General features: G+C 36.2%; 1 protein-coding gene across 1 annotated transcript; it reads left to right on the top strand.

The window, feature by feature from the left end:
* Positions 1–656: 656 nt before the first annotated feature.
* LOC128986863 (equilibrative nucleoside transporter 3) lies at positions 657–26563 on the top strand. Its single transcript, XM_054407437.1, has 11 exons — positions 657–1169; positions 3015–3096; positions 3792–3952; positions 4733–4827; positions 8546–8596; positions 9357–9589; positions 11934–12032; positions 13218–13332; positions 15930–16015; positions 17664–17863; positions 24504–26563. The coding sequence occupies exons 1-11, from the start codon at positions 1003–1005 to the stop codon at positions 24613–24615; spliced, it is 1401 nt and encodes a 466-aa protein (XP_054263412.1). The 5' UTR covers positions 657–1002; the 3' UTR covers positions 24616–26563.
* The last annotated feature ends 392 nt before the right edge of the window (positions 26564–26955 follow it).

Genomic DNA, 26955 nt, shown 5'->3' with positions numbered 1-26955 from the left:
TATACAGTGTGTAAATTAAGTATTTAAACAAATCTGTATTTTTTAAAACCGAAATAGATAATTTGGTTTGTGGCAGTGGTTGTTAAGAAAGGTTCCACAAATTTTTACATAAAAACTATTTTTAAACCCCCCTAACAGGGTAGGGAGTAGGGGGTGACTTATTTTTTTCAAATAGCAACCCCTGAGTGACCCCTCATTTTGAAGGATTTGTCAAAAGAAACACAATGAAGCAAAGCCGAGGTGAATATATCACCCCTAGCCAAAATGGAAGGTATTCCAAATTTGATATCTGTTAGGCGGGTTAAAAATATTTTTAATGTAAAAAATTGCGGAACCTTTGTTAACAATTATTGCCACAAACAGAATATTTCTATCTATTTCGGTTTACAAAAATTCAGATTTTTTTTAATACTTAATTTACACAACGTATTTTGTTAATAGGTGTAATAATATAAATAAACAATGGTTCGATCCACTTACATGTTTAAAGTAAAAAATCAATGGTCTGAATAAGTGCAACTAATTAATTGTTAGTTTACTATATGGCTATACTCCAAGATATACAGTAACAGCTGTTTCAATTAATCAGCTGGTATCGGACGGGAACAAAGAAAAGAAAACACAAGATCTTTGTAAATGTCAAATTGTCTAAATAAATACCTGTACCAAGCACAAACGTCAAACTAAGCTTATTGTTTTGTGACATGGCTGTGTTTGTTTTTGTTATGTAATTATGTGGCACTGAAATAAAAATATTACGTTAGATATAGCAACAACTTTAACTGACGTCTTTATAATTTTCTAATTAACAATTATTAATTATTAGTAAGTTATCATTTAGTCGTCTCTTCACATAACTTAGCCTATAGGTAAGCACCACAATCATTTTGATGGGCTCCTTTGTTCAACTCTGGATTCAAATGACGTAAGTTAAGTATATGATCAAGTTTCTTTAAAACTTCTTGCTACCCCTTTTGAAAGTTCAGCAGCATATCCTTAATAATGGACACAGCCACAAATACTAGACCACTCCTACAACAAAGTGAAACTGACAGTGATTTTGAAGATGATTTACAAATTGACAGATCCCCAGATAATTTTGAAGACGAGGTTGTGGTTCTAGCCAAAGACACCAAACCAATTTTTAAAGCAAGAGAACCAAGTGACAGGTAAGCCAAAATGCAAGCTGATAGGTGTAAGACTGATTTTATTCAGTTACCTTGCTAGTTTATTATTAAGGCCGGTCTACACGCAAGGGGTAGACTTCTGTATCTGTTGACACAAACAACCGAATGAAAATATTGATTATTCAATTGTTTCATTTGATATATCGTTTGTTTAACTTAGTTAGGTTAGGTTAGGTTAACCTCACCTAACTAACCAAACGATATATCGAATAATCGATATATTGATCAATATTTTCATTCGGTTGTTTGTACCAACAGATACGGAAGTCTACCCCACACAAGGATTTCGTGGACTTATCCGCGCAGGTAAAACAATGCAGTCAAGTCATAGCAAAGACATGCGTCGACACAGTACAGGTGTCAGCACCAATTTGTTATTGGTTCCTGGAGTTCCATGATATTACGTGCTCATACACGGATGGAAGATGTGTTATTGTGGTCAATTTCTGCAGTCAGAGTTGCAAGAAAGCAAAGAAATAAGTCTGAGCAAAGACGACGCTCACTCACTATGGTCAATACGTTGATTACTTACTAAAAAGACAAACACTTTCTTAATCTTTTCTCTGTTCACATTTGAATGTAACTTACTACATTGTATTTTTTCAACAAGACTCTTAAGTCTGATTAATCTTATCACGGTCACAATAGGCCTAACTTACTCCTTACCTTTCTTTAAACAAGGAAATCCTCTTTGCAGTTCGATGAATTTGACAATAAACTCCAGGAACATTGGCGAAGATCTGCCATCTTATAAAAACACTTATCCCTCTGAGCACGTGAAGACAACACTGGAGACTGGAGAGTTAAGTGTGAAGCCGGAGTTGAAACGGATAAAACTGTACACACGCAACGTCTTGTCTGAAAAAGTCAAAACAATGCTCTCCTCAATAGTCTTATCCCTCAATCTTCTGTCTCCAAAATGCGTGCAGTTCTCCAAAATGCACAGTTTTACTGTCCACACGCAACAACTTGATTGCAACGTTAGCCTATACCTGCACAGGTGAAACGAACGAGAAATCCTTGCGTGTAGACCAACCAGCCTTTAGACCTAATCTTTTTTAGAATTTTGCACTTGTAGTAGATTGCTGGGACTATCAAAGTTTGGCTTATGACCTTGTCTTTTTAGTGTGTACTACTCTTCAGGACCTACCTACTACCTTTCAGGTTTAGGTTGAGTTGGGTATCTACATTTTTACCAACCCTCAATAACTACATACGGTACATAAGTTATGATGGGCGCCTGTAACCATAGCCATCACAAATGTGCGGGGCCTTTTGCAAACTCCCTAAACCATTGAGGCATGTTTGAAATTGTATACGTCCACACACTTTTGTCCATAAGTGTGTCTATTATTTTGTCCACTTACATGTCTGTTATTTGCCAATGCATTTATTTTAATAGGAGTTTCAAATCCCACCGAAATGCAATTCACATATTTTATGGGAGTAGGCCTACTGATTTTTACTGACATTGCTGTATAATACTGCTTCTAGGACAAGACTGATTGTTGAATTAATTTTGGTGTTGAATCGGTTAGAATGGTAACTTAAGCTCGTTCCAGGGAAGTGAAGAACACGACAATTAAGCTCAAGGTTTTGACATATTGGTCGCTTGGTTGCGACTAGAGCTGGTTGATAACATATAGGAAGCTCTTGTAGTTGGTGTAAAGATATTGAGCATCACATGCCTACCCAAAGTAATTTACTTAAAGTAATAAAGTAATTTATTTTAGATTTTACTCATAACTTAAACTTTCATCTTATTTTCTGCTGTTATCTCCATCTCTTACTTATTTTTCTTATTTGATTTTTTTCTTTTTTTTTTAGGTTCAATCTGGCCTACATAATATTTTACTTTCTCGGGACCACAGTTCTACTTCCATGGTTTTTCTTCATCACTGCAGCCGAGGTAAGTACTTTTAATATATTTTTACTTGAATACTTTTTATTGAAATTGCGACCATACAATGTAGGTATTATAAGCCAAGTATGAATGGTGATGGGTGTAGGATGAGTGGCGGGATCTTGTAGTCTTGTTAGTGACTAAGGCCAACATATTCCTTAGACATAGCTGTTAATTAATAGCCCATACAGCTAATGGCAACTAAGGGACCTACAGTTTATAGTGGAATCCGAACCACGTTTTGCCTTGAAAAAATTAACGAATAGGTCTAATTATCAGGATAGTAGGCCTACTGCGGATAGTCATAGTACTCACTACTGCGGGCGTTAATCCACAACAGGGAGTATCGCATCCACAGTGCATGCCAATAAATATCCACAATTCGTGACCTCCTAGTAGCTGGATTACAGGACGACGCCATACCGTCCCAGTCAATACTACCTTAGTAGTTCTACCTAGAATCGTAAGTTTGAATTATTTGCCAGAAGATTATGCTTTCCAAGGTTGAGAACCGTGCAATGTAGGCTAGCTATAACTATTAGTTTTTGCGCTAGTCTATGATATGCTGCAACCTGTTTGTTTTAGGATACCTACATTTAGATAATGGAGTCAAATTAAATTGATTACCTAATCAGTCTGTGTGTACTGTTGTGTTACCTTTTTACTCCATTGCATTTATATATTTCTTCTTCTGTTTTCAGTATTGGAAGTACAAGTTTCGGCCTATCTCAAACAATCTTACATCGATCATCGGTACGGACCTCAACATAGACTTAGAAGCTTCATTTACTCCCTACATCAGTATTGCTTCCACTGTACCAAGTACTGTGTTCTTAGTCATCAATCCCATGTGTAGCCATAAGTAAGTTCATTCACTTGGTCTAGCTTAGTTGATGAAACCTCTGTTTGGCAAAAAGGCTTAAAAAAACTATGAAACAAATTTTTTTTGGAATATGAACCATGATGAGGCCTTGAATAAGCCTATAACAATGAATACAAACCCGTTAAGAAGCAAAATGCTTATGGAGAATAGTCAGACTGCAATTTTGCCGCAAAAATGAGTTTCGCACAGCCACCACTATGATCGCTCGCGTGGCGGCTGTGCTACTCTATCTCTCTCCCACTCCTAAGCTGATTCTTTGTCTCACTCAGTCAGCTGACTTAGCCGCACACTCACAATAGTCTACCTATATAGCCGCCGCTGCAGGAACTATCTTAAATTAAAATATTCTTAGACTAAATTTTTTACAAAGGCATTGTGCTTCTAGTTTTGTATTCATTTCCTATAACTGGTTATTAATAGCCTGCTGTAAACAAGTTTTTGTTAAATTGCATAATACATTTGGGCTAAATGAAACAATTAATTAGCCTATAGCCTTGTGAATTCCTGTTTAAAAAAAAATCTGTATCCTGAGAAAATATTTTTATGATTCACGGTTGTACTCAAAATTGTTTTATAGGCTTACCAAAAATTCATTTGAAAAGGCAAAATATTTAATCCAAGGTTTGACTGGTTCAAGTTTTTGTGATATTTTTTAGTAAGACCTTGTGCTATTTAGGTGTTGTCTAACCAACAAAAATCCACCACCTCCAAAATCCCTAGTTTCTCTTTTCCAACTATAGTGTTTCAAATTTATTTCAGGATACCTTTATGCATTCGGATGGTGGGATCCCTAGCCCTCATGTTGATTTTATTCATTGTGACGACGGTGTTTGTTGAAATAAACACTGATGCATGTGAGTATTCTAGTTTTTCTGTGTAGTTATTTGAGAGAAAAAAATAGGCCTACAAAGAGATAAATCAAAGTAGGGATGTAGCCTATGAAAATAAAATTTCATTAGGTGTCCTGAATAGGCTACTACAGTTATGAGTCTCAATCTTGAAATCCCGGCTGGTTTTGATGTTAGCTACTTTAAAATCCTGAGTATTGGTTTTTAACCCTGGGATTAACAGGATTACAAATTCTAGACTTTTTATTAATTTGATTAGGCTAATTGGGGTTTTACTTGATATGAAATCTGAGGAATATGGTTGATGTGGCATACATAACTTAACACAATTGGTGGGCCTAATTGATGTGTTATTTTTATAATATCATAAGCAAGCTTAAAAATGTATTGAGGCTTATGTCTATTATTGTAAATAATTCTAGACTGATTAATTATAGCCTCAAATTTGCTTAGTCTGCAGGTTTGTTACGGCAGGGGTATTTTAATGTAGGGTGAATAGTGACATCTAGATGCGTGTGCTGTGCGGCTGCTTGTGTTTTTTTGTGTGTATTAAATAAATTTTAGAATGACTGATGAAAATTTTATACTATAAATAAGACAAAGAGTACTGTGTGGTACTATTTTTTTAACTTCAATGAATGGTAAAAGTGAGCAGAGTAACATTTTTAAGTCCTGTGTAAAAACATTACCTAGGTTTTTGTTTTTGTATTTGATTTTTGATACAGAATAATACTTTTGATACCTTAGCCTCAAAAGAACAGTGGAGGGGGGTTTGACCGGTTGGGTTCGATAGAGGGGTCCTTCACCATTCAGGAGTACTTTGGTTCAGTTGCTTTTAGGCATCGTTGTGACTGGATGTTAATATTTGCGCTGAGTCTTCAACCGAGATAGAGAAAATTGTGGCTGGTTTCAAAAACTCAAACAGCCCTGACTTCTACGGAATGTCCACAACTTGGTTAAAACATGTCATAGGACAAATCTCTCAACCGCTATCGCTAGTCCTGAACAACATTTTGGAGAGGGGTTTCCCCCCCAGCATGAAAATTGCCAGAACCGTCCCCATCTACAAGAAGGGTGAGCGAGATAGATTGGACAGCTATAGGCTCGTTTCTATTCTACCAATCTTCGGTAAAGTCTTAGAGGCTCTAATGACCAGGCAGCTTTGTGAACACCTAGAGTCTAACAACCTACTGACGGAAGATAAATTTGGATTTCGTAAAGGCCGGTCTACAACAGGAGCGGTCATGAGGCTTGCAGGTTTGATTGGTGAGGCATTTGAGGCTTGCCACACAGTCACCCTCACATTGTGCGACCTAAGTCATGTATTTGATTGCGTCGACCATGCCATACTGGTCAGGAAGTTGGAGAGTTATGGAGTGGGTGGCACTGTTCTCGGAACAATTGGATCATATCTCGCGGGTAGGCAACAGGTCGTCTCTATCGAGGGGGCAACTTCAGCACCTCTAGAAGTAGCATATGGAGTTCCACAAGGATCGGTAATTGGGCCGATTCTTTTCCTAGTTATGATAAACAACCTCGACAAGTCAGGAAATATTGTATTATTTGCTGACGACACCACCATTGTGTCACGAGGACTGCAGGTTGAACAGTCTGTAGCGGGAGCTGAACAGCACTTAATTGAAGCTTCAAACTGGTTTGAGGCCAATGGCTTCCAGCTTAACCAATCCAAGACACAATCTCTTGTCTACAGTCTGGCTAAACATGCTCCTCACAATGATCCGGTGAAGCTGCTAGGTTTTACCCTGGACCAGAAGCTAACCTGGAATGACCACGTAGATCAGGTCTGCAATAAGCTGTCAAGGGTATGCAGCCTGCTCCTGAAACTTAGGTATCTGGTCACGGAGAAATACCTGGTGAATGTCTATCATTGCCTTGTGAGCTATGGTCTGCTGTTGTGGGGACACGCACCCACGACCGAAGACATCCTGGTCCAGCAAAAGAGAGCTCTACGAATAATCACCTTCAGCGATCGTCTGGCTCACTGCAAGCCTATCTTTTCTTTTTTTTTTTTTGCAAGTTTATCTTTTTTTACAGTGTTTGGTCACTATATCCTCGCCTGTATAAAGTATGTACTAGATAATATTGAGGAGTTTCCTTCCAGAGCTGCAAAACATCACCACCTTACTAGGCATCGCAACCAACTAGATGTTCCTAGAGTTAGACTATCAAGGACTAAGAAGGCCTTTAGTAATGGAGCCCTAACAATATATAATAAGTTGCTAAACTCCATCGTACTTCTCGACAAAAGGGAACTCCTTAAGGTACTCACTGCATACTTTAAAGGAAAAGCCTACTACTCGCTGAAGGAGTATTTTGATGACCCTCTATTAGGCCTGGGCTGACTTACGCCTGTCCACAGCCTCAGTGTTAAAAATATGTTTTTTGAAATTTGTAAATAATGTATATATTTTAGTAAAGTGTTTTCATGTTATTTAATGACGCCATCAATCTCCCATGGGGTAAAAGATGAAGAACCGGTAATACGGTAATAAGGTAATAAGTGTTTTTTCATTGTGTGTCACACCACCATAGAGCGTACCGTCGAACAACGCTGTGAATTTTTGCTTTAAACTCAGAAAATCCGCATCGCAGACCCTTCTATAGGAAAAGAAGTTCCTAAGGGAAGTTTGCTAAAATACTTCTGGAAGTACAGCACTAATATGGGTATATTCGGAAAAGGGTAAGATGAACAGTTCTTTGAGTGTACCACTTGTTTTTTACAAGGCTAAGTATAAAAAAGCTCATTGTGTTTGTAAGCGAATGAAACACATACAAGTGGACAATTGAACAATCTAAAGATGAAATTGAAGCGGATCTGAAGGACATGGTGAGAAGTTTGAAGAAAAATAATTTTTAATTTTTTGTGGTTGATCCATATTTTTTTAGGAACCTAGGCCTACTTAATTTTTGTTTCCAAAACTAAACCTACTGAAATAAAGACTGACAAGCTGCTATACCCGTGCTTTGCAACGGGAAGAAAATGTGACCTAGAGCGCTATTAAAGTGGTGCTGATGTGTGTTTTAAAATTCAGCAACTCTATGATTTAGTTTTAAAATATAAACTGATTTAAAAGCGTAAACCTACTTACTTTCAAACCCCTACTTTTGATGTTAATAGATCCATAAGAATATGACAACTACCTCTTAGTGCAGCAATTAGCATCAATTGATTCATATTGATGTTTCAGGAGACATGTTTTACCATAATTCTTCAATTTTAGTCAAGCCTCTTCACATGTAGCTTACTATATAAATTAAAAAATGAAACTTTGAGCAATTCTTTACAAAACGTATACAACCTCACTTTAAAACCAAACATAACCCTCCTCAATCTACATAAAGTGTCACAAACATATTTTTCGAGTAAAAAAACAAACAAACTGACCAGCTGTTTCATTAACCAAATTAAATTATATCACTTGAACATTGGAACCATGCCAGGGGTAAAGGGTGATTTCCTTTTGGAAATTATCCTGTGGGGCAGAGCCCTTAGGAAATTCGCCCATATCAATACTTTTCGGCAAATCTACACACTCTGAGCTTCATTTTGATGTGTCATATGCCTATATTCTTATTTGGTAAATGACCTTAACCGTTTACATAAAATTTGATTGTATCACTTTAACAATATAATAGATTGCTAAAATTGATTTAGTTATTTAGCTATAGTTTTAACCTAATGTATTTTAAAATTTGTTTCTAGGGCAAGACAAGTTCTTCCTGATGACCATGGGAATTGTTGTACTTCTAAATAGTGAGTATTATTTTTTTAATTTGTACCGATGCGATAACACAACTTTCTCAACATCAAGCTATAAGTTCTCTATTCAAAAATGCATTGAATTGGAATAGTCACAATACAAAAATTAAATATACAAAAGACTGCATACTAAAACAATTTGACTTTTTAGTAAAATCTAACATAAATCACTGACTACATGTCATAGGAAAAATCACAAGCTCTGTATCAAGCCTTTTCAACTACTTAATATGTTTTTAAGTTTTTCCTCAGTCTCCAGCTTTAGTTAGATAGATGTTGAGGAAGTTGGTTAAAAATTGTTATTCCATTTCACAAAAGGTGATGTAAAAAAAAGAAGTTGAATGGACAGAAATTTTTAAGTTCTATCATGTGCGTAAGGAGTATGTACTGAAGTCAGTGTTGGTGTTAAGTACTGACTGATTTACAAAAGAAAGGGTCTCAAGGACGTATAGTAAAGGAAGAGTCAAAATAGCAGCTGACCTGAATGATTCCTTAAAAGATCGTCTTTTGAAAGGAATAAATACAAATACAATACAACAAATATAATTTTTGCATTTAAAAAAAGAACAAGGTGCATGTGTTTTCAGATTTCCAAACAGGCATAACATAAACTAGACATGGGAATATTAAGCCGCAGTACACTGAAAGAAGAACTTCCAATGAGACAGTTGTAGCTAATGTTCAAAGTACAAAAATGCTGTGTGCTTACATATTTTCTCACGTATTCAACATCAACCACACTGTTTTGTCCTAGTTGCAAGTGCAGTGCTTCAGAGCGGACTGTTTGGTGTGGTTGGAAGGTTCCCGTCCCGCTACATTACAGCTGTAGTCTCTGGCCAGGCACTGGGTGGTGTGGTGGCAGCATTGGCCAACATCGTTGCATTGTGGGTAGGCGCATCAGCTGTCCGCAGTGCTCTTGTGTACTTCGTAATGGCTGATGTCTTTATCTTCTTCGCCATGCTGGCTTACGTTCTGCTCAGTAGGACTGTGAGTAATGTGCATAGATCTAATAAATAATTTCAAAATTACATTGCATGCCCATTTAGGAAAAAAACTTAGTTATAGTTACAAATGTAGCTTTAACAGTGAATGAGAAAGCACCATTGATTTTTGGATACTGAAGTAGACAACCCTTCTACATGGACCAGCAGTACCGTAACCTATTTTTTATTTAAAAAGGAACATAGTCTGCACATTCCCAAAATATGCAAATGTGTGTTAAAAATTCTATTTCCTAACTAAATTTAGTTAAACTGTGAAAAGTTGGCTTTGTAAAACACACAAAGCAATAGGTTTGGTTAGGGTTTGGTTGATAGGCACAGTAATTTATATCAATCTTCTATTTTGGTGGCAAATTTCAAATGTTTTAGTTTTTATTCTAAAACTGGCTGCAACTTGAATTGAATGTCTAATTTTATCCACAATGAAATGTATTAAGGCTAATGTATTCATACGATCAAGTGTACATCTCATGGTTTCCAGTTCTCTTAGAAATCGGGTTCACGAGTACAAGGTTATCCGCGCTCGGGCGCAGACAGATAAACTTCACCCAATTATGACAGGGATAAGCCCGAGCGTAAAAAATTGGCTTCACGAGTCCAATTATGAAAACCCCGGACCAAAAACTTGTCCGGTTCACGACAATGGGACAATAATGTATTTGGCTCACATAAATGAAATGGCTACTTGAGGTATTTAAAGTCAAAGGTGCATTAACCTAACACCGACAACCCTATAAGTTATTCATTTTCTAGTAAATTATATTATGCACAACAATATTAATCCGACTGTTCTCTTCCCTTTTGTTCTGTAGCCTATTATTTTTTGTAATTTGCTAGTTTAGTCCGAAGTTGTAGTTTTAGTTTAATCCCCTATTCCCATTGTCTGATCAGGTTCGGTACAGACTTGTAACTTGTTTAAATAAACGCAGGTTTACACGCTTGTAGAAAATCTTAGCACAATCGGATCATTTTTGCTCGAGATACTGGCTAACGGACATTATTATCTATATATTAATTTGAAACTGTTTTTCTTTGTCACAGCTATTTTGAGAGAACGGCTGGGCGTAGAAACTCGGTAGAGGTGTCTAAAGAAAGGTCCTGGTCTGTAGATGAGCCATCAAAAGAGAAACATGGAGAATTCCCTCGGGGCTCTGCCCCAGTGGCCTTTAAATTCCCATCCCATGTTATTCTTATGGAGGAAAACGAGGTTTTTGTCACAGCTAATTTGAGAGAACGGCTGGACGTAGAAACTTGGTAGGGGTGTCTAAAGAAAGGTATTGGTCTGTAGGTGAGCCCTCAAAAGAGAAACGAGGTAAATTTCCTTGGGGCTCCGCCCCAGAGCCCTTTAAAGTTCACTGCAATTTTGTTTACATTTCGAGCATATGGATAATTTTACACTACTTTTAATGAACCAGCTGTTATATTTAAATTGTGATTTATTGAATTTGTCAAAATGAAGTACAGTATTTGCAATGGGTTTTTCTGATTTTAAAATTGGTTTCCTTCTGCATCGTGTCATGTTTTGCATAATGTTCTATTACCAAATCAGTGGAAAATCCTAATATCACAGTAACTTTTAAAATTATTTCTTATGGAGTTAACTTATATCTCTTGTATGGGTTGGTTTCTGCCTTTTTTACCACTTCTTGGAGATTGTGCGTAGGTGATATTCTTTGGCATATTGCATATGTAGACAAAACTTGGGTTAATGTAATTATTACAATGGAAAAGAGCGAGAAATCCTGGACAATTTGATATAGGCTAAAAATAAAACTGAATTAACACTGTGCTACATTTCTTGAGCAATCATTGAAATACCGATTTGCAAACAATGGAAACATAGAAAAAGTCATAGAACAGAACCAAGTAGAAGAAATAGAAATAATTTTTTTTTACACTAAAAACAATAAAAAAACAAGATCAGCTTTTTGAAAAAAGATAAGATATTTACAAAAGATTTTGATTATATCTAACTGTTGTGTAGATCGTGAGTATTTTCATAATCTTTGAGTCGCCTGTAATGTTTCGCAATTGCTCGAATTCGAGCAACAGGTACACTAGTATACATATGAATTTGAACTAATTGTGTTTTTGGCCTCTGTAGACCTCATTAATGAGGATAATAGGGACCTCGGTGATATCTTATTACTTATTTGGGAAATTCACAAAAAACTAAAGAAAACAACAATGCTTGTGTGGCTGTGTCAACTATCCAACGAAAGGAAACATCCACAATACCCCCGCCGCAGCAAACGTGCTGACTAAGCGAATTTCCAATAGTTTAAATTAGTAAAACAAATAATGTTACCACATAAGTTGCTGTGTTCCAGATGTTTTTCAAGTACTACATGATGGAAGCAGTTGAATACGCTCCTGTCAATCAACCACCAATCGTCCGCAATATATCGTACACTGGCATACTGAAAAAGGTATGGAAAACAACATATTTACTTAGGGGTCTAGACTTTTATACTTCTGGTCGGGTAAAAGAAATTGATGTTCTGGTCTCAGGACGAAATCAGATCCTTTGTAGGGTGTGATTAAAATATAGTCATAGTCATAGTCAAGAATCTTTATTCATAGTATACATGGTTATTGGTTATACATGAATAGTGTCAAATAAATTAAAACTAATGCTTAGAGGCGTACCATCAACCATCTATATTGATGGTTTTACTCTTTTACTAAGTACTTTCAGTTATTAAAATATTGTACACCATTTCCCATGATTTGCAGTGTAGTCATGATCGTCTCCAGTGATACAGTTAAGTCTTGTCCGTCCCTTCATTTACAGTAAAATTGTAAACACATCCTGCAATTGTGACCAAATCTAGAATTTGTTTATAATGTCGCAAAAATAAGCTTGACTTGCTCACCTTTAATCTAAATGACCGAACTTGAGCTTGGCCCAAAAATAATTTCTGGTTTGACTAAGGGGAAAAAGGGGGGAATTCACCGTCTGCATGATTTTAAGTTAAGTAACTGCTTTACTATCAGATCATCTACAACTTATTCCAATAAATATTTTAATAATGTCGACAACACAACTTTATATAGCTCAGCCTTTAGGTTTATAGTGTTCAGACTGTTTCTGGTACTAAACCTGTTAAATTTTCACATGTTTTATTTTATAAAGCAATATGTTCACGGTTTAAAGGATCTTGACACTGTATGCTAAAAGTAAGCTAAGCTCAATTTTATTTTGACAGAATGATGGCTTTATCGTTATTATCCTTTAATCGAAATGGCAGTTTAAACGTATCCCGCAGTCACAGTAAAATTGTAGACGTCTCCTGCGGTTGCAGCGAAATTGTAAAAGTCATCTCAAAGGGGTAAATGAAAGGGGACAACTACAGTAATCTCAGTAAAATCATATCCTGCTATCATGATGAAGTTGCACATTTTTTGTCGTACAACCTTCAGAGACGCTTTCTGCTCTCGGGATATTTTCACAGGAATATAAAACCTTGGCTCAGGCTTAGTCACTCTAACTTTTAAGGTAGGATCAGTTCTAATTTGGAGCAGCTCGTACACCTCTAATCCATAGTATTATTACTGTAGGTTAATTCTATTCACAGAGTTGTCTCATCCATCTTTGTCGTCTCTCTTTGCAGATCTGGGTCCACGGGTTCTCTGTGTTTTTCTGTTTTGTGGTCTCTCTGTCCATGTACCCTGCCATCACAACTCTTGTATCTTCAGAGAAAAAAGGAAACAACAGTGCTTGGAATGGTAAATTATAGTTTAGTGGATGAAAAACCTATGCTAGAGGTTTTAATTTCAACGGGTAAATTACATTTATATTTTATTCTTATACAATCAAAAGCTTTATTACCACATCCAAATTTAATAATCATATTCAAAGGTAAAAATATAATATTATTGGCAAAAATTATGTGGGTAATTTCTTAAGTAAGTGCCGTTGATAGCTCCGTAGTTTGCGTGTGGGCCGCAAAAAAACTGCTTACTGGCATTATTGGTGAACAGAATGACGCCATTTGCAGCTGTGTAGCTGATATGTACGCTTTGCCGTGTTTTAACATTTTTTAATTATTGAGATATGTTAGCTGCAGACATTCATCACCAGATGACTAAAGTTTGATGCTTTGTGTTTCATCGTATGCAGGAGCTCTGGACGTCGTGCAACTGCACTGATTTATTGGATGTCGTGCAACTGGCAGCGGCGTTGGATGTGGTGCTACTGCTATGTTTTTAAGAGTATAAAGTGTGCTGTTGCACGACCAATCCCATGACTTCCAAAGCTTGTAGAAAGACTATGTGTCAGTTACTTTTGGACACTGGGTTGGTAAGGTCTGGGAAAACCTGGAAAAGTCAAGGAATTTGGTTGGTCTGAAAAGGGAATTATGAAAACATTCTGTAATTTCTTCTGAAAGACTACTTTTTTACCAATATGTTTTTAGGAATTTTTGAGAGGACTGCTGGCTAACCTGAATGGTAAAGAGTTGATACTGGCACAGGAAACACAAAACTTTACACTATATACGCACACTGTGATCATGAAACCACAGGCCCGGGCCTACCGCGCTGTTTGAGGAATCCCGCCCTGATTGGACGTCGTGAGATAGCTCAAAAATTAAATTTTGGATGTTGTGACATTGATTTGTATTATTGGACGTTATGACATTTGGACGTCCTTCAATATTCCCCTCCCAGTGAGATAATGAAATGAAATGAAATGAAATGATATTTATTCGTCTATAGACATTATATAAATGCATGAGACACAGTCAAATTATATAAATACATGCTGGTAGAGGCACAAGTCAAGTTCAAGCAACTAATAGTAATAATAAAGAATTATTACAAATCATGCAAATAAATAATCATACAAAAGCAGATAAGCTATAGACAGGCTGAAAATACATGCAAGGCTGGTATTAAATAATCATTTGAGGTTATGTCATTGGTTGTAGAGCAAAAAACTCATCAATCTTATACAGGGGGTTTCTGACAAGCCATTCATAAATTGCATTCTTAAAACTATTGTAAGGGAGTTGAATTATTCTTGGCGATAGTTTGTTCCACAACTTTCTACCCATAATAATATGGCTTCTTTTAATCTTTTCCAGTCTTGTAAAAGGAATGTCAAGGTTTTCTCTTTTCCTAGTGTCAAAGCAATGAAAATCACCCCTTAGAGCAAAGGTTTCATGCAACTTAAAACTAGATAACAATACATTATAAATATAAAGGTTTATCACAGTCAAAGCATTAAAGTTAATAAATAATGGTTTACAATGTTCATTTTGATCTTTGTTAAATATAGTTCTAATAATCTCTTTTTGGGCAACAAGAACATCATTGATGTGGTAACTATTTCCCCAAAGGATTATCCCGTAGCTTAGAATTGACTGGACAAGTGCAAAGTAAACATTTTTGAGATGATTTACAGGCAGAAGGTTCCTTAATTTTCTAAATAAAAAAGTAAGCCTACTTAGTCTTGTGCATATATGTTGTACCTGGGAGTTCCAAGTTAGTTGGGGATCAACAATTACTCCAAGAATCTTAACATTTGAGTTGTTTTTTATAGTTTCCTCCATTTGAGGTATAGGCCGCAAGCTAAATAGCATAGACTGTGTTTTGTCCTCGTTGATAAGGAATTTATTTGCTGCAAACCATTCAGAGGTCAAACTTAGGCTACTTTCCACTGCAGCTACAAGCTGCGTTACATCTGCACCCTTACTTAGAATGGTGGTATCGTCTGCATACAAATATGCTTCACAGTTGAGGCTGAAGGGCAGGTCATTGATGGCAATGAGGAACAGGAGAGGACCTAATACTGAGCCCTGAGGTACTCCACAGTTAGTGGATAGGACAGAGGACCAGGTATTGCCTATGCAAACTGCCTGTCTTCGATCAGCAAGGTATGTCCTGAATAGGCTGAGGCTCGCACCACGGATACCATAATACTCCAGCTTTTGGAGGAGGATGCCATGGTCAACACAATCAAAGGCCTTGCTTAGGTCAATAAAAGTGGCCCAAGCAGCCTCTCGACTTTCAAAACAATTGAAGACTGTGCGGACCATGGCATCGATGGCCCCCGTAGTAGAGCGTCCAGCCCTGAAACCAAATTGTTGTTCGTTGAACAGAGCATGATACTCAAAAAAATTTCTCATTTTTTATATTTCTCAAGATAGGACCCCTGTGCCTACTCTGTGCCCTGTGGGATAGGAATTTCCACACAATGCATGCTGCTCCGGCTCTTCCTTGCTTGTCACATTTATATTTCAAGTACAACATACTAGAGCTGAAATTGCTTGGTCCCTCTGTAACTTACTTCTCTGTGTTTACTGTAAATTTAAATGTTTCAGATGTATACTTTGTTCCTGTGGTGGCTTACCTGATTATGAGTGTGATGGACTACTTTGGAAGAATCTTCGCTGGACTATTGCAATTGGTAATTTAATATTAGAAAGTGAATTTCTGACCCTAAATTATTATTTTATTTAAAAATATATATATAAAAGGTTAAAATTACCTTTATCACCAAGTGATTCATTGCTGTCCAAAGAACAGGATTACGCTTTTTGATGACAGAGCATCATCGTCAAATCTTACAACATATTTTTTAAGCCATATGGTCATGTCACAGTCTTTCTGACACACACGTACAAATCACATTAGCTATAACAAAAAACATTTGATGTAGGCCTGCTAACTAATTTGCGTTAAACGGTCGTCACATAGTCCTGTACAAATCTGTTCCTATGCCGAGACTTGACTCTAAGATATCACTTTAACACGATGACTTCTGAAAACAACGTACAGGCGCTGCCCAGTGGCAGGCGGAGCCCCGGCACGCAACCGAATCAGCGAACGCAATTGGCATTCAAATATTTCAGTCTGACGAATCACAAAAGAGCAGTGGTGACTGTGCTGCGTTACCCCGAGAGTGGATGTAGTTCACTGAAACACCCAAAGGTAGCAGCACTGCACGGATCCGTATCCAGTGTCTTTGTAATGTGGGTTGAAGAGAAAAAATCCCCGAAACCGGGACAAAAGCATTGCCAGACAGGATTTTACGGGAAATTTTAGTACCAACCTACACCAAAGTAAAGCTCGCATTCTAAGCTGGCAGGCTGGCAACGATTATAACGTCTCCGTCTGAGGCTAAGCTCACACTGACTCAATATATTTCTGTTGGTCTGGTGCCGACTATTGTCGGCGCGCGCGCCACATTGAAGTGCTAGCGACGCCAACTATAGTCGGCGTTAGCAGTCAACGTGTTAAGACTAAGATAAGTGAGTCAAAGTATTAATAATATAATAGTACAATAAGTGAGTAAAACCTAGTATACAGAATAATACTAATACGAGTTTCGTTTCTGGTTGTAAAATTAATGGACGTATATCAGTTTGAGTAGTTTAAATATATACAGTATGTCCAATATTTCTGTGAGCAATCAAGAATATACCACAAAGACAGTCTTGTAAACCAATATTTAAAATATTACAAATAATGACTACCTAATCTATTTATTGTTGTCTAATAGATGTTACAAGGAGTCTTTGAAAAAATCTACAACCAGAAACGAAACTCATCAGTATTTAGTATTAGTATTATATGTACACTAGGTTTTACTCACTTATTGTACCATCATATTATTATACTTTGAGTCAATTATCTTACAGTCTTAGAGTGATATCTTAGAGCCGAGTCTCGGCATGGGAACAGATTTGTACTATGTGACGACCGTTTAACGCAAATTAAAATACAGTTTTACTATGTTTTTTACTATGCCAATAAACGGGATCCTCTGATAATCTAACCTTTATGCTGTTTCAACCATACTCCCGGTCCCATAGGTGACAGATTAGCGAGGTTCAACTGTATAAACTATCTCGCTTGGAATCAAACCAGCGACCTTCAGGTTTAATGGCGGCCACATGGCTACCCAGACAATAGGCCTATAATATTAAGCTTCTTTTACCCATATGTGATTAGTCCTGTTGTATTCATTAAAGGTGTTGAGGTTACTGCGAGACTTTGATTAATAGACAACCATCATACAGTAAAAGTTTTGTAAATTATCCTTGGTTTTCCAGCCACAGAAGCGAGCCTGGGTGGTTGGTATGCTGAGTCTGCTGAGGGTTGTTTTCTTCCCTCTTCTGCTGCTCTGTAACGCTCAGCCCAGACACCATCTACCTGTGCTGATACACTCGGACATCCTCTATATCCTCATCGTGGTCATGTTCGGCTTCACCAATGGATATCTGGCCAACATTACCATGATCTGTGTGCCCAAGTAAGTTAATTGTATTCTGTAGCGTAGCCTATGATTTGTCATAGTTTAAGCTACCTTTTATTTTGTAGAATACCTTAAGTAGTTCTTAAAGTTCTAAGTTAGACCACTGATGCGCATTTTGCCAAAATTTGTGCTATCTTCGGAGTTACACTAAACTATGTATAAATAATAAATAAATAAATACTATATACAAAGTTGGTGAGTCGGTTTATATATATTACATAACTGGGGTTACTTGCACTCGTGGCGTATGAGTGGGGTAGTGGCGGGCGCGGAAGGCTTACTTCCAGCACATCTTGTACAGTTAGACTGTCATTGTCAGGGGTGTAGATTGACTGGGGCGTGGGATTCCCGGAATTGTTGTGTTTGGGACAGTGCCTGTTTTCTGCAATGTTACCATATGGGTTAGATTTGGTTTATATTTCATGTAGTTTTAAAGATGATGGAACTGTTAAAGTCTTCTTTTACATTAAGCAGGCTATCATGTCCAGATTCGGTTATATGTTTATAAATTTGGTAGCTATCTTGTATTTTGGTTGTGAGTTTAGACTGAGTTTGTTTGTTTAAAATCTGTAAGGGAATTAGGGAATAATGATATTGAGTGGGTGTTTTTTTGTTTGCGGTGTTTTGCTACTATGGAAGTTGGAATTTTGTAATGACTAGTGTTGTGCTGGTGCTCTTTAAAACGCTGGGAAAATGACCCGTTTGTGTAGCCAAGGTATTGTTTGGTACAAGGGGGATTGCGATTGCAGGTTATTTTGTATATTAGACGGCTCTGTCCTTTTCTATTCGGCAGGCTGTACTTCCATCATTGCTGTATAATGGTATAGGAGTGTTCTTGATTTGGCATGTGGGCGTGTAGCTGGCTTTTTGAAAGCTCTGCCACTTTTTTCTTATATTTTGTTAGTGTATTTGATTGGAACATATTTTGGGTTTGGAGTTCCGTTTAGGTATGCCAGGGCACCTTATTAACTGCCAGACAGAAATTTTTGTTCAAGTACAGTGGCTTGAAATTATTAATAACGGAAATCGAGTTTCAGACACTTTAATATTTATTTTTTCCATTAAAATACATAAAATTGGTAGTTTTATGATCCTAAAAAGAATGTATATCTCTGAATAAATTTAATTCTTAATACTTAATCCTACTAATATTATAAATGAGAAAGTTTGGATGTATGGATGTATGTTTGTGACAAGTAAACGCAAAAAATACTGGTCGGATTGGGCTGAAATTTGGCATGATGATAGCTCACATTCCCGATTAACATATAGGCATATTCTTATTTCAAAAATACTTTTGGGCTCCGCCCCAGTGGCTCTGCAGTTCCCCATGTTAACCTTATGAGTATTCATATTTAAAAGGAATTAAAGAATTTGTTCAGCTGTTTCAACTAAAAGAGTTGGTTCTGTGATATGCAAAAGCATTAAAAAGCTATAAGATTTACAAACAGGGAGCAGCACTATTATATTATGAAAACAGCTAATTTGAACTAAGCAGCAACAAAAAAACTGTGATACACAATGAGAACTGTCAAAGAGGATTGTTTACATTATGTTTATTTTTATGAATGATTTGTGATATTTTATGCATTTTTAAAAATTTACCTTTCTTTATTGCGTATGTGAAGTGGTAGAACATTATGACTATGGTAGATGTGTAATAGCATAGGCCTACCGTAAATTTGAGGAATCAAATTTTCTCAAACCGTGTCTTCTCCCTTTGCAAATGCAAAGCTTGAGTATAACTGCAATAAGCATTTTATACTTATATGCCAACCCCGTACAAAGGACGGGTCCTCTGCTAGTTTTTTTTTTGTCCTAAGGACGCTAGGCACGAGCCTGGGATTGTATGTCACATTACTTCAGGCTGGACCTAGGGGTTGCGGCATTATCACTTAGATAAAATCCATTGGTGACTTGGCGGGGATCGAACCCGGGACCTCAGGGACTGAAGTCCCGCGCACTAACCACTACGCCAGCTTGCTCCCCAAACTCTGCTAGTACTTATATATATATTATATATAATTATTATATTACAGTAGACTCTCGCTCATCCGGATCGGCCTTGTCCGGACTCCCGGTAGTCCGGATCGGCAATCGTGATTTTTTTTAGTGGCTCAGTACAGTAGACTACCTCGAATAATGAAAAAACTCGGTATGAATTATTACCGGTGGAAGTGCATATGCCTGGGCTATCATTACTGTGGACCTGGAACAAAATTCGGCCGAAAAAAATTATTACTGGTGGAAGTGCATATGCCCGGACTACAATTACTGTGGACCTGGAACAAAATTCAGCCGAAAAAATTATTACCGGTGGAAGTGCATATGCCCGGGCTATAATTACTGTGGACCTGGAACAAAATTCGGCCGAAAAAATTATTACCGGTGGAAGTGCATACGCCCGGACTACAATTACTGTGGACCTGGAACAAATTTCGGCCGAAAAAATTATTACCGGTGGAAGTGCATATGCCCGGGCTATAATTACTGTGGACCTGGAACAAAATTCGGCCGAAAAAATTATTACCGGTGGATGTGCATATGCCCGAGCTATAATTACTGTGGACCTGGAACAAAATTCGACCGATGGTGGAAGTGCTATGCCCGGCTATCATTACTGTGGACCTGGAACAAAATTGAAAAAACGTCTATATACAGTACTGTGTATTTGCTCGCCTCTCAATAGTCCGGATTTTTCGTAATCCGGACCGGACGTCCGCCACATTAGTCCGGATGAGCGAGAGTCTACTGTATTATTATTATTAATTATACATATAATTATTAATTATATAATATATATAATTATTAATATTATTATTATATTATATATTAATATATATATATTATATATATTATTTATATTAGTGGTAATCTGCTAGTAGTTATATATGTAAAATCATTTTCCAAAAACTTCCCCAACATAAACCCATAAGGATCAAGAACATTTTTTGGGTTGTTGTCATCATATCACTTCATCTCAGGTTCCACCTGAAACAGGGGTTTTATTTTTTTGGGGAGGGTATAGTATACTTCTGCCAAGAACAATAAATTTAAATTTGACTTAATTACAACAAATTACAGTTTTGGTATATAATTTGAAAAAGTTTATTTTAGATTTTGAGTCCATGGATAGTTATTTTTTTTTAATAATACTATTTGCTATTTACTAATTATGTTTTTTATAAGGTAGATAAAATTAATTGTCCTGTCATTGATCCTATAAAACAGCCTGAAAACTCTACTCCTGTGCTACCCAAATTAACAGGGTGTGGTTGTAATAAAATTAGCTGTTTGAATAAATAAACAGGGTAATTTTGATACATTTTCCTAATTATTTTAACAGGATATCATAAGCAACACAATCGTATACTGATGCTGAAGTAGAACTGTATATTTGTAAAAAGTGTTTAATACATTTTAAAGGCATCATTGTGAACTTTCAAATCAGAACTTGTGTTTATAACAAATTATCGTTTTTGGCAATATGAATCCTTTGTTTCCACCAGAACAGGAGCAGCAAGATTCTTCCTCCAAGCTAGAATTGGTTGAAATAAGATTGAACAAGGTGGAAGAGCTTTTAAAGTGCATGGAATCCAGTCAGTGTACCAACTCAGGTAATGTTCGCTCTCTAGATACGATTGACAGATCAGTAAATACCAACTTGTGTCAATCTGATATTGAAGACAGACATGACACCTTTCATGTGGATGAAGACTACTTTCCACATTCTTACTTCAGAGACATGACAAAGTCTATAAGCCTGCCTGGGTTTCAGTTTCTTGGGGAAAGGAACCAACCTCGATTGCACACCTATTTGTGGGTATTTATCCAAATGTTGGCATTACTGCTGAGTCTCTTTTTCATCAAGGAAGAGTATGACAGCTGGCAAAGTACACCCGTTATAAGATATATCTCTAATAACTTAACTTTGGCCAGTGAAATCCCATTCCCAGCTATAACGATGTGCTACCCGCTCGAACCCATTATCAGATCAGATTATACTGAAGTGCTAGAGAAGTGCTGGAAATGCAAATCCAATTCCACGTATGATGATCAAGACGATAGTGTTGATCAAGATCACAATAATTACCATAATTATTGTTTCAGCGAAGACTGTACCCACGAAGAGCAAGCTTCCTTAGGCTTAATCTATCTTCTTTGCTCATCTCTATTGCCTCCTAATCTACTGTTATCAAAAGAGTTTCATGAAAAGATTCAGCAAACTATAAATTTTGTAGAGTTTCCAAACTATGCATTTCAAGCTATCAGTTTACGGTATGACATTAATTTATTTAAAGTGTTATATGATGGTCGATTCAGTACAGCGTATGAATCAGGCTGTTTTTATAACCACTGCCAATATTCCTTAACAAATCAGAGTATGTGTATAACTATAAATGGATTGCATCATGAAGACATTTATAGAAAAACTGCAATTCCTATTTTATCAGCAAAACATGGCTCCAACATAAATTCAGAGAAAAACTACACTGGGGAAAATTTGAACTTAGACAATGCACTCTATTCTGGTGGGAATATACATACCATACCAATGTACATTACCAATGATCAAGGCATCCGTCTCAAGTCACATATTATTACTGACGAACAAGAAGGGGAACCATGTTTTCAAGAAAATAAGGCACAAACATCTTTTGCTGTACACAGCCCTTTTGAAATTCCTTTTAACTTTGAAAGTGACTTCATTCTTGAAGGAGGATTTGCAAAACATTTGAAAGTGATTCCCAAACTCTTGACTACAGATGAAGGCATCAAAACCTATTCGTCTCATCAGAGAGGTTGTTATTTTTCCTATGAAAGAGAGTTGTCCATGTTCAAATTCTACACAGAAAAAAACTGTGAGACTGAATGTATTGCTAACTGTTCTCTAAATGTGTGTGGATGTGTTCCATATTACCTGCCTCGACACAACATTTCCACAAAGATCTGCTTTCAAGAATGTTCTGTGAATAAGGAAATGTGTGACTGTGGATGCTTACCGGACTGTATATCCTTATCTTATGAACTTAAAGAGTCATATAAAAGAAAAATTCACTCTCCAAGTATAAAATTAAATGAGTTGGGTTCATTGCTCGGGAAAAGGGATGTTGGGGGAACTTCCGGATCAATAAATTTACATTACAAAGAAAAAGGATGCTATGCTACAGTCCGAGTTGGTGTAAGCATAACCAACATGAGTCAGTTCTTGGCTTACTGTATCAGCATTTTTGGGATGCTTAATGGTTTTAATATTATGGTTGTATTTGAGTTTTTGTACTTAATAACCTTCAAGCTATGGAGCTCTGTAAAAATGTATTTGAATTAAATTGATTTCCAAGCAAGATATTTTTGGATAAAAAGGTAATCACAAAATCACAAAAGGTAATATGTATTAAATATTGAAAAGTAAAGTATACAAGAAAATTGAAATATTTCTCCAGAAACCAATCAACTTTTTGATGAGTAGCACGTTTAAATTAAAAGCAGAAGATTCAAAAGATTGAAATGTCTTCTTTATCTATTCTGGAGCAATGAGATATACTTTTTAAATGTGTGTTTAAGAGTTTATCGTGAAACACTGTAAAAAAAAAATTGTTTAAAGCTGCATGTTTTTTTACAAGTTATTATAAAATGCAATCCTCTTTGATGTTATGCAGCCCTCATTTTGCCTTTGCATTTGGCTATTAGTAGTGAAATTATTTTCCTAATTGTTTGCTGTATGTTAATGAAGTCAGTGTTCAGAAACTTTATGATTAAATCACAATGTGTAAATGTTTGAAAATGTATTCTTTAACAATAAATAAATGAAAATGTCTACACTACCGAGTGTTTCTTTAATAGGATAAATGTAAGTTTTTCATAGCTACTATTATTATCAAATATCTAGTAGACTCTAGAAGACTAAGTTGAGTCTGATCAACTACAGGTCCATACTTGCTGTTACGCACATGCCTCATAACGTCCTAACTAATAGGCCTACCGGTCCCGGGGTTATCAGTCACTGTGGTTGAGAGGTTCCATAAAACGAGCGTCTTAAATGTTTAAATAAGCGTTCGTGTGGCATTTCATTTTGTAGCAGTGCACAGTAAGGAACGTTTGCAGTGTGAAGATTGATGTCTAGGCACACACACGGAATAGCAAATGGTTATCTTGAAAACAAAAACCCATCAACGATAGTTAGAATGTATTTATTTCATGTAATTGAGGGAATTGGTCCTTTAAAGTCAACATTAAGTCTCTTTTATTATATGAGTTCCATAATATTATGGAAAGATAAGCACTGTATAGTCTTCTAATAACCTGCAAATATGATTGAGGAGAAAGTACTCAATAAACGAGTAAAGTAGACATTAGGATGTAGGTTGCTGATTAATGCATCACCTATTTGGTTTCATCTACGGTCTGCCTTTAAGGACCTTTATTATCTTTTGATCATACTCATATATGAACTATAATTACATATAGCACTATAACACAATACTGTCTACATTTTCTCAAAGAGTTTTAGAGGAAAGAAATCTAACTTAAGTTGACCTAGGGTGATGAAATCTACTACGTTTTGGTGTCTGTGATAGGTTTTTACACTCATAAATTGCAGAATTTAATAACATCATTACACAATTTGTGTCTACAGAATTGTAGAGCTACATGAGCAAGAGGTAGCGTCGTCCATGATGGCTGCTTTTCTTGGAGTTGGACTGGCTTGCGGCTCCTTCCTCAGTCTTTTGATGGTCAACATTATATAAGGAAACCCAGTAACCATATATGGATCTCTAACAATGATTATATGTGATATTTTATTTTATAAGACACTGATTTATTTTTATATGTGAGTATTGTATTATTTGCATGCTTTTTTTGCCAGTGACATACCTAGGGGTATAAGAGAGCAGGTTTGTTTTCTAAAAGGGATAAGAGAGGGTGAACAATTTGTTTTCATTGCCAAGGACAAATTTAGTTGAAAAGATACATTTACATTTTATGTTAGTGTAGAGTAATAAGCTATTTGTTTTCCTATGCTACTTTTTGGCCCATACCACAATAGCATTGGGTATTTGGTTAGTTAGTTGTTATGTTGAAAAATTATCCTGATTTGAAATTAGTGTTGATTAAAAACTCCAACACTGCATCATTTGAAGTAGGGGATAAAGGAGTTCAGCTTTAAGTACACCTTGAGAAACTAAACCCTTAGGCATGACTTATCATAGCTAGTTGTATTTTTTAACACTTATCAATGTTTTTATTCCTAGACGTTTATTCATTGTAACATTAATAAAATATAGTACAACTCCGCCAATCCTAAGGCCGAACTACTAACCTTGTCCGAAATAGTGTAAAGATCGGATTTGAGGATCAGCATGATCAGGATTTTGCCACAAACGGAGAAGACAATGACGATGTTCCCGCAAGTTCGGGAGATGTTCATTGTTTTGCCACAATCACCAAAGACGATGATGTTTTCCATGACCACGGGATTTGTTTAGGATTTTTTTCCACAACGATGGTAATGTTCCCTTGCCAGCGGGAGGTGTTCATTATATTGCACAATCAGGGTATATGATGACAATGTTTCTGTTACCACAGGAAATATCCTAGATTAAGTAGGAATCTCAGAGGATGACGATATCGTTACCTTGATCACAGAAAACACTGATGTTTCCTTTACCACCGAATATATTCAGGTTTTTACTGCCACGGGGGGTAAACAAGATTTTTCCACGATTGTGTGAGGCGGTGGTATGACTACATGAAATGGTCATGATATCACTAAGATAACATTGTCAATGATGGCACTGTAGGATAAAGTGAGGTGTCGGACTAGCTGAGATCGGATTAGCGGGGTTCTACTGTAGTATGTTATATCTGCTGTATTTAGCTTATATTTTAGACTTTATGTAAATGTTTAATTTATGCTTAGTGTCAAAACAAAGAGTATGAAGATGCAGGTAAGTGAGTCAAAATTTTGCTATCTGAAATGCATTACTTATTTTTAAAAATGCAGGGAAGTTAGTATTATTTTTCTAGAAGTATATAATTTAATATTGTTTGGTAACGTGTTTGAAACACATTTGACAATTTGAATGTTTTACTGAAGACCCTGGTTTTGTTTCTTTATTACACTATGAGCATTATGTTTCAATATTTGATGTATTTTTTACTTTACTGGAATTACTGGACTGCCACATAAATATAAACTAAAAATAAATAAATCTAACATTCCACCTTTACATCGACCATAAAAAGCACTGCCAACCAACCATTATGTTGGGTTTATGCAATTATTTTTTCTTTGAAACTTTGTTGTTTTAAGTATGTGACCTTTGACTATAACGGAATCCAAAAGTCAAAGATATGACTCATTCTGACTTTGATTTTAACAGTATTTAGCGCACATATTATACAAGAGTATTTAATCAAAATACAAGTCATTTAATATTTGCTACTGGTCTAGACATGTTTCTTTTGTAAATTATTATAATTATTTTAGCTTTAAGTTATTTAGGTTGTGATATTGCCCAAGAACGTTAACTTTAAAGTTATGCAACTGTGAAAAAGTGAACAGCTGATGGCCATGAAATGCCTTGGAATGTCTCAAAGAGCATTGCTTGTGTGTACCTTGACTGTTATTTACTTGTATTAAATGTTTATCGTTTATTATATAATTATATGGATAATATACATGAATGTTGAAAACTGTTTGTTCTGGATTCATTCCAACTTCCCTTCCTTGAACATTATTTGAAAATTTTGAATTTAGAAAATATATATATATTTTTGGACATTTCAAAACCTGCTTGGTAAAACAGAAGGAAATTGTGAACATATTATAATACCTGACACTGCTTTAGAACCTATACAGTACACACGTTTTAATGTTAACACATCATTCAACACATCACAGACAAAAAACTTTGGGGGCTTACGTTAACAATTATTATTGACAGTGCAGTGCGCACATGACAGGTGCCGAGTCTCGACCCTATCAACTTGACTGTTTTCTGATTTTAAGTGGATTGGACTGTTGTCTGATTTTAAGTGGATTGAGAACTAAGGTGAACAATACTTAAAGTTAATTAAAAATTGTA

Source organism: Macrosteles quadrilineatus, unplaced genomic scaffold (assembly GCF_028750875.1).
Source record: "Macrosteles quadrilineatus isolate MER2022 unplaced genomic scaffold, UCM_ALF_1.0 Scaffold_2__2_contigs__length_208266976, whole genome shotgun sequence".
NCBI classification, from domain to species: domain Eukaryota; kingdom Metazoa; phylum Arthropoda; class Insecta; order Hemiptera; family Cicadellidae; genus Macrosteles; species Macrosteles quadrilineatus.
Note: the sequence above shows the minus strand (reverse complement) of the source record. Positions and strands in the feature narration are given on the sequence as shown.

Coding starts and splice junctions, on each gene's coding strand:
- LOC128986863 (XM_054407437.1), top strand. CDS start 1,003: ATGGACACAGCCACAAATACTAGACCACTCCTACAACAAAGTGAAACT. Junction 4,828..8,545: donor TGAAATAAACACTGATGCAT/GTGAGTATTCTA, acceptor ATTTGTTTCTAG/GGCAAGACAAGTTCTTCCTG. Junction 9,590..11,933: donor ACGTTCTGCTCAGTAGGACT/GTGAGTAATGTG, acceptor GCTGTGTTCCAG/ATGTTTTTCAAGTACTACAT.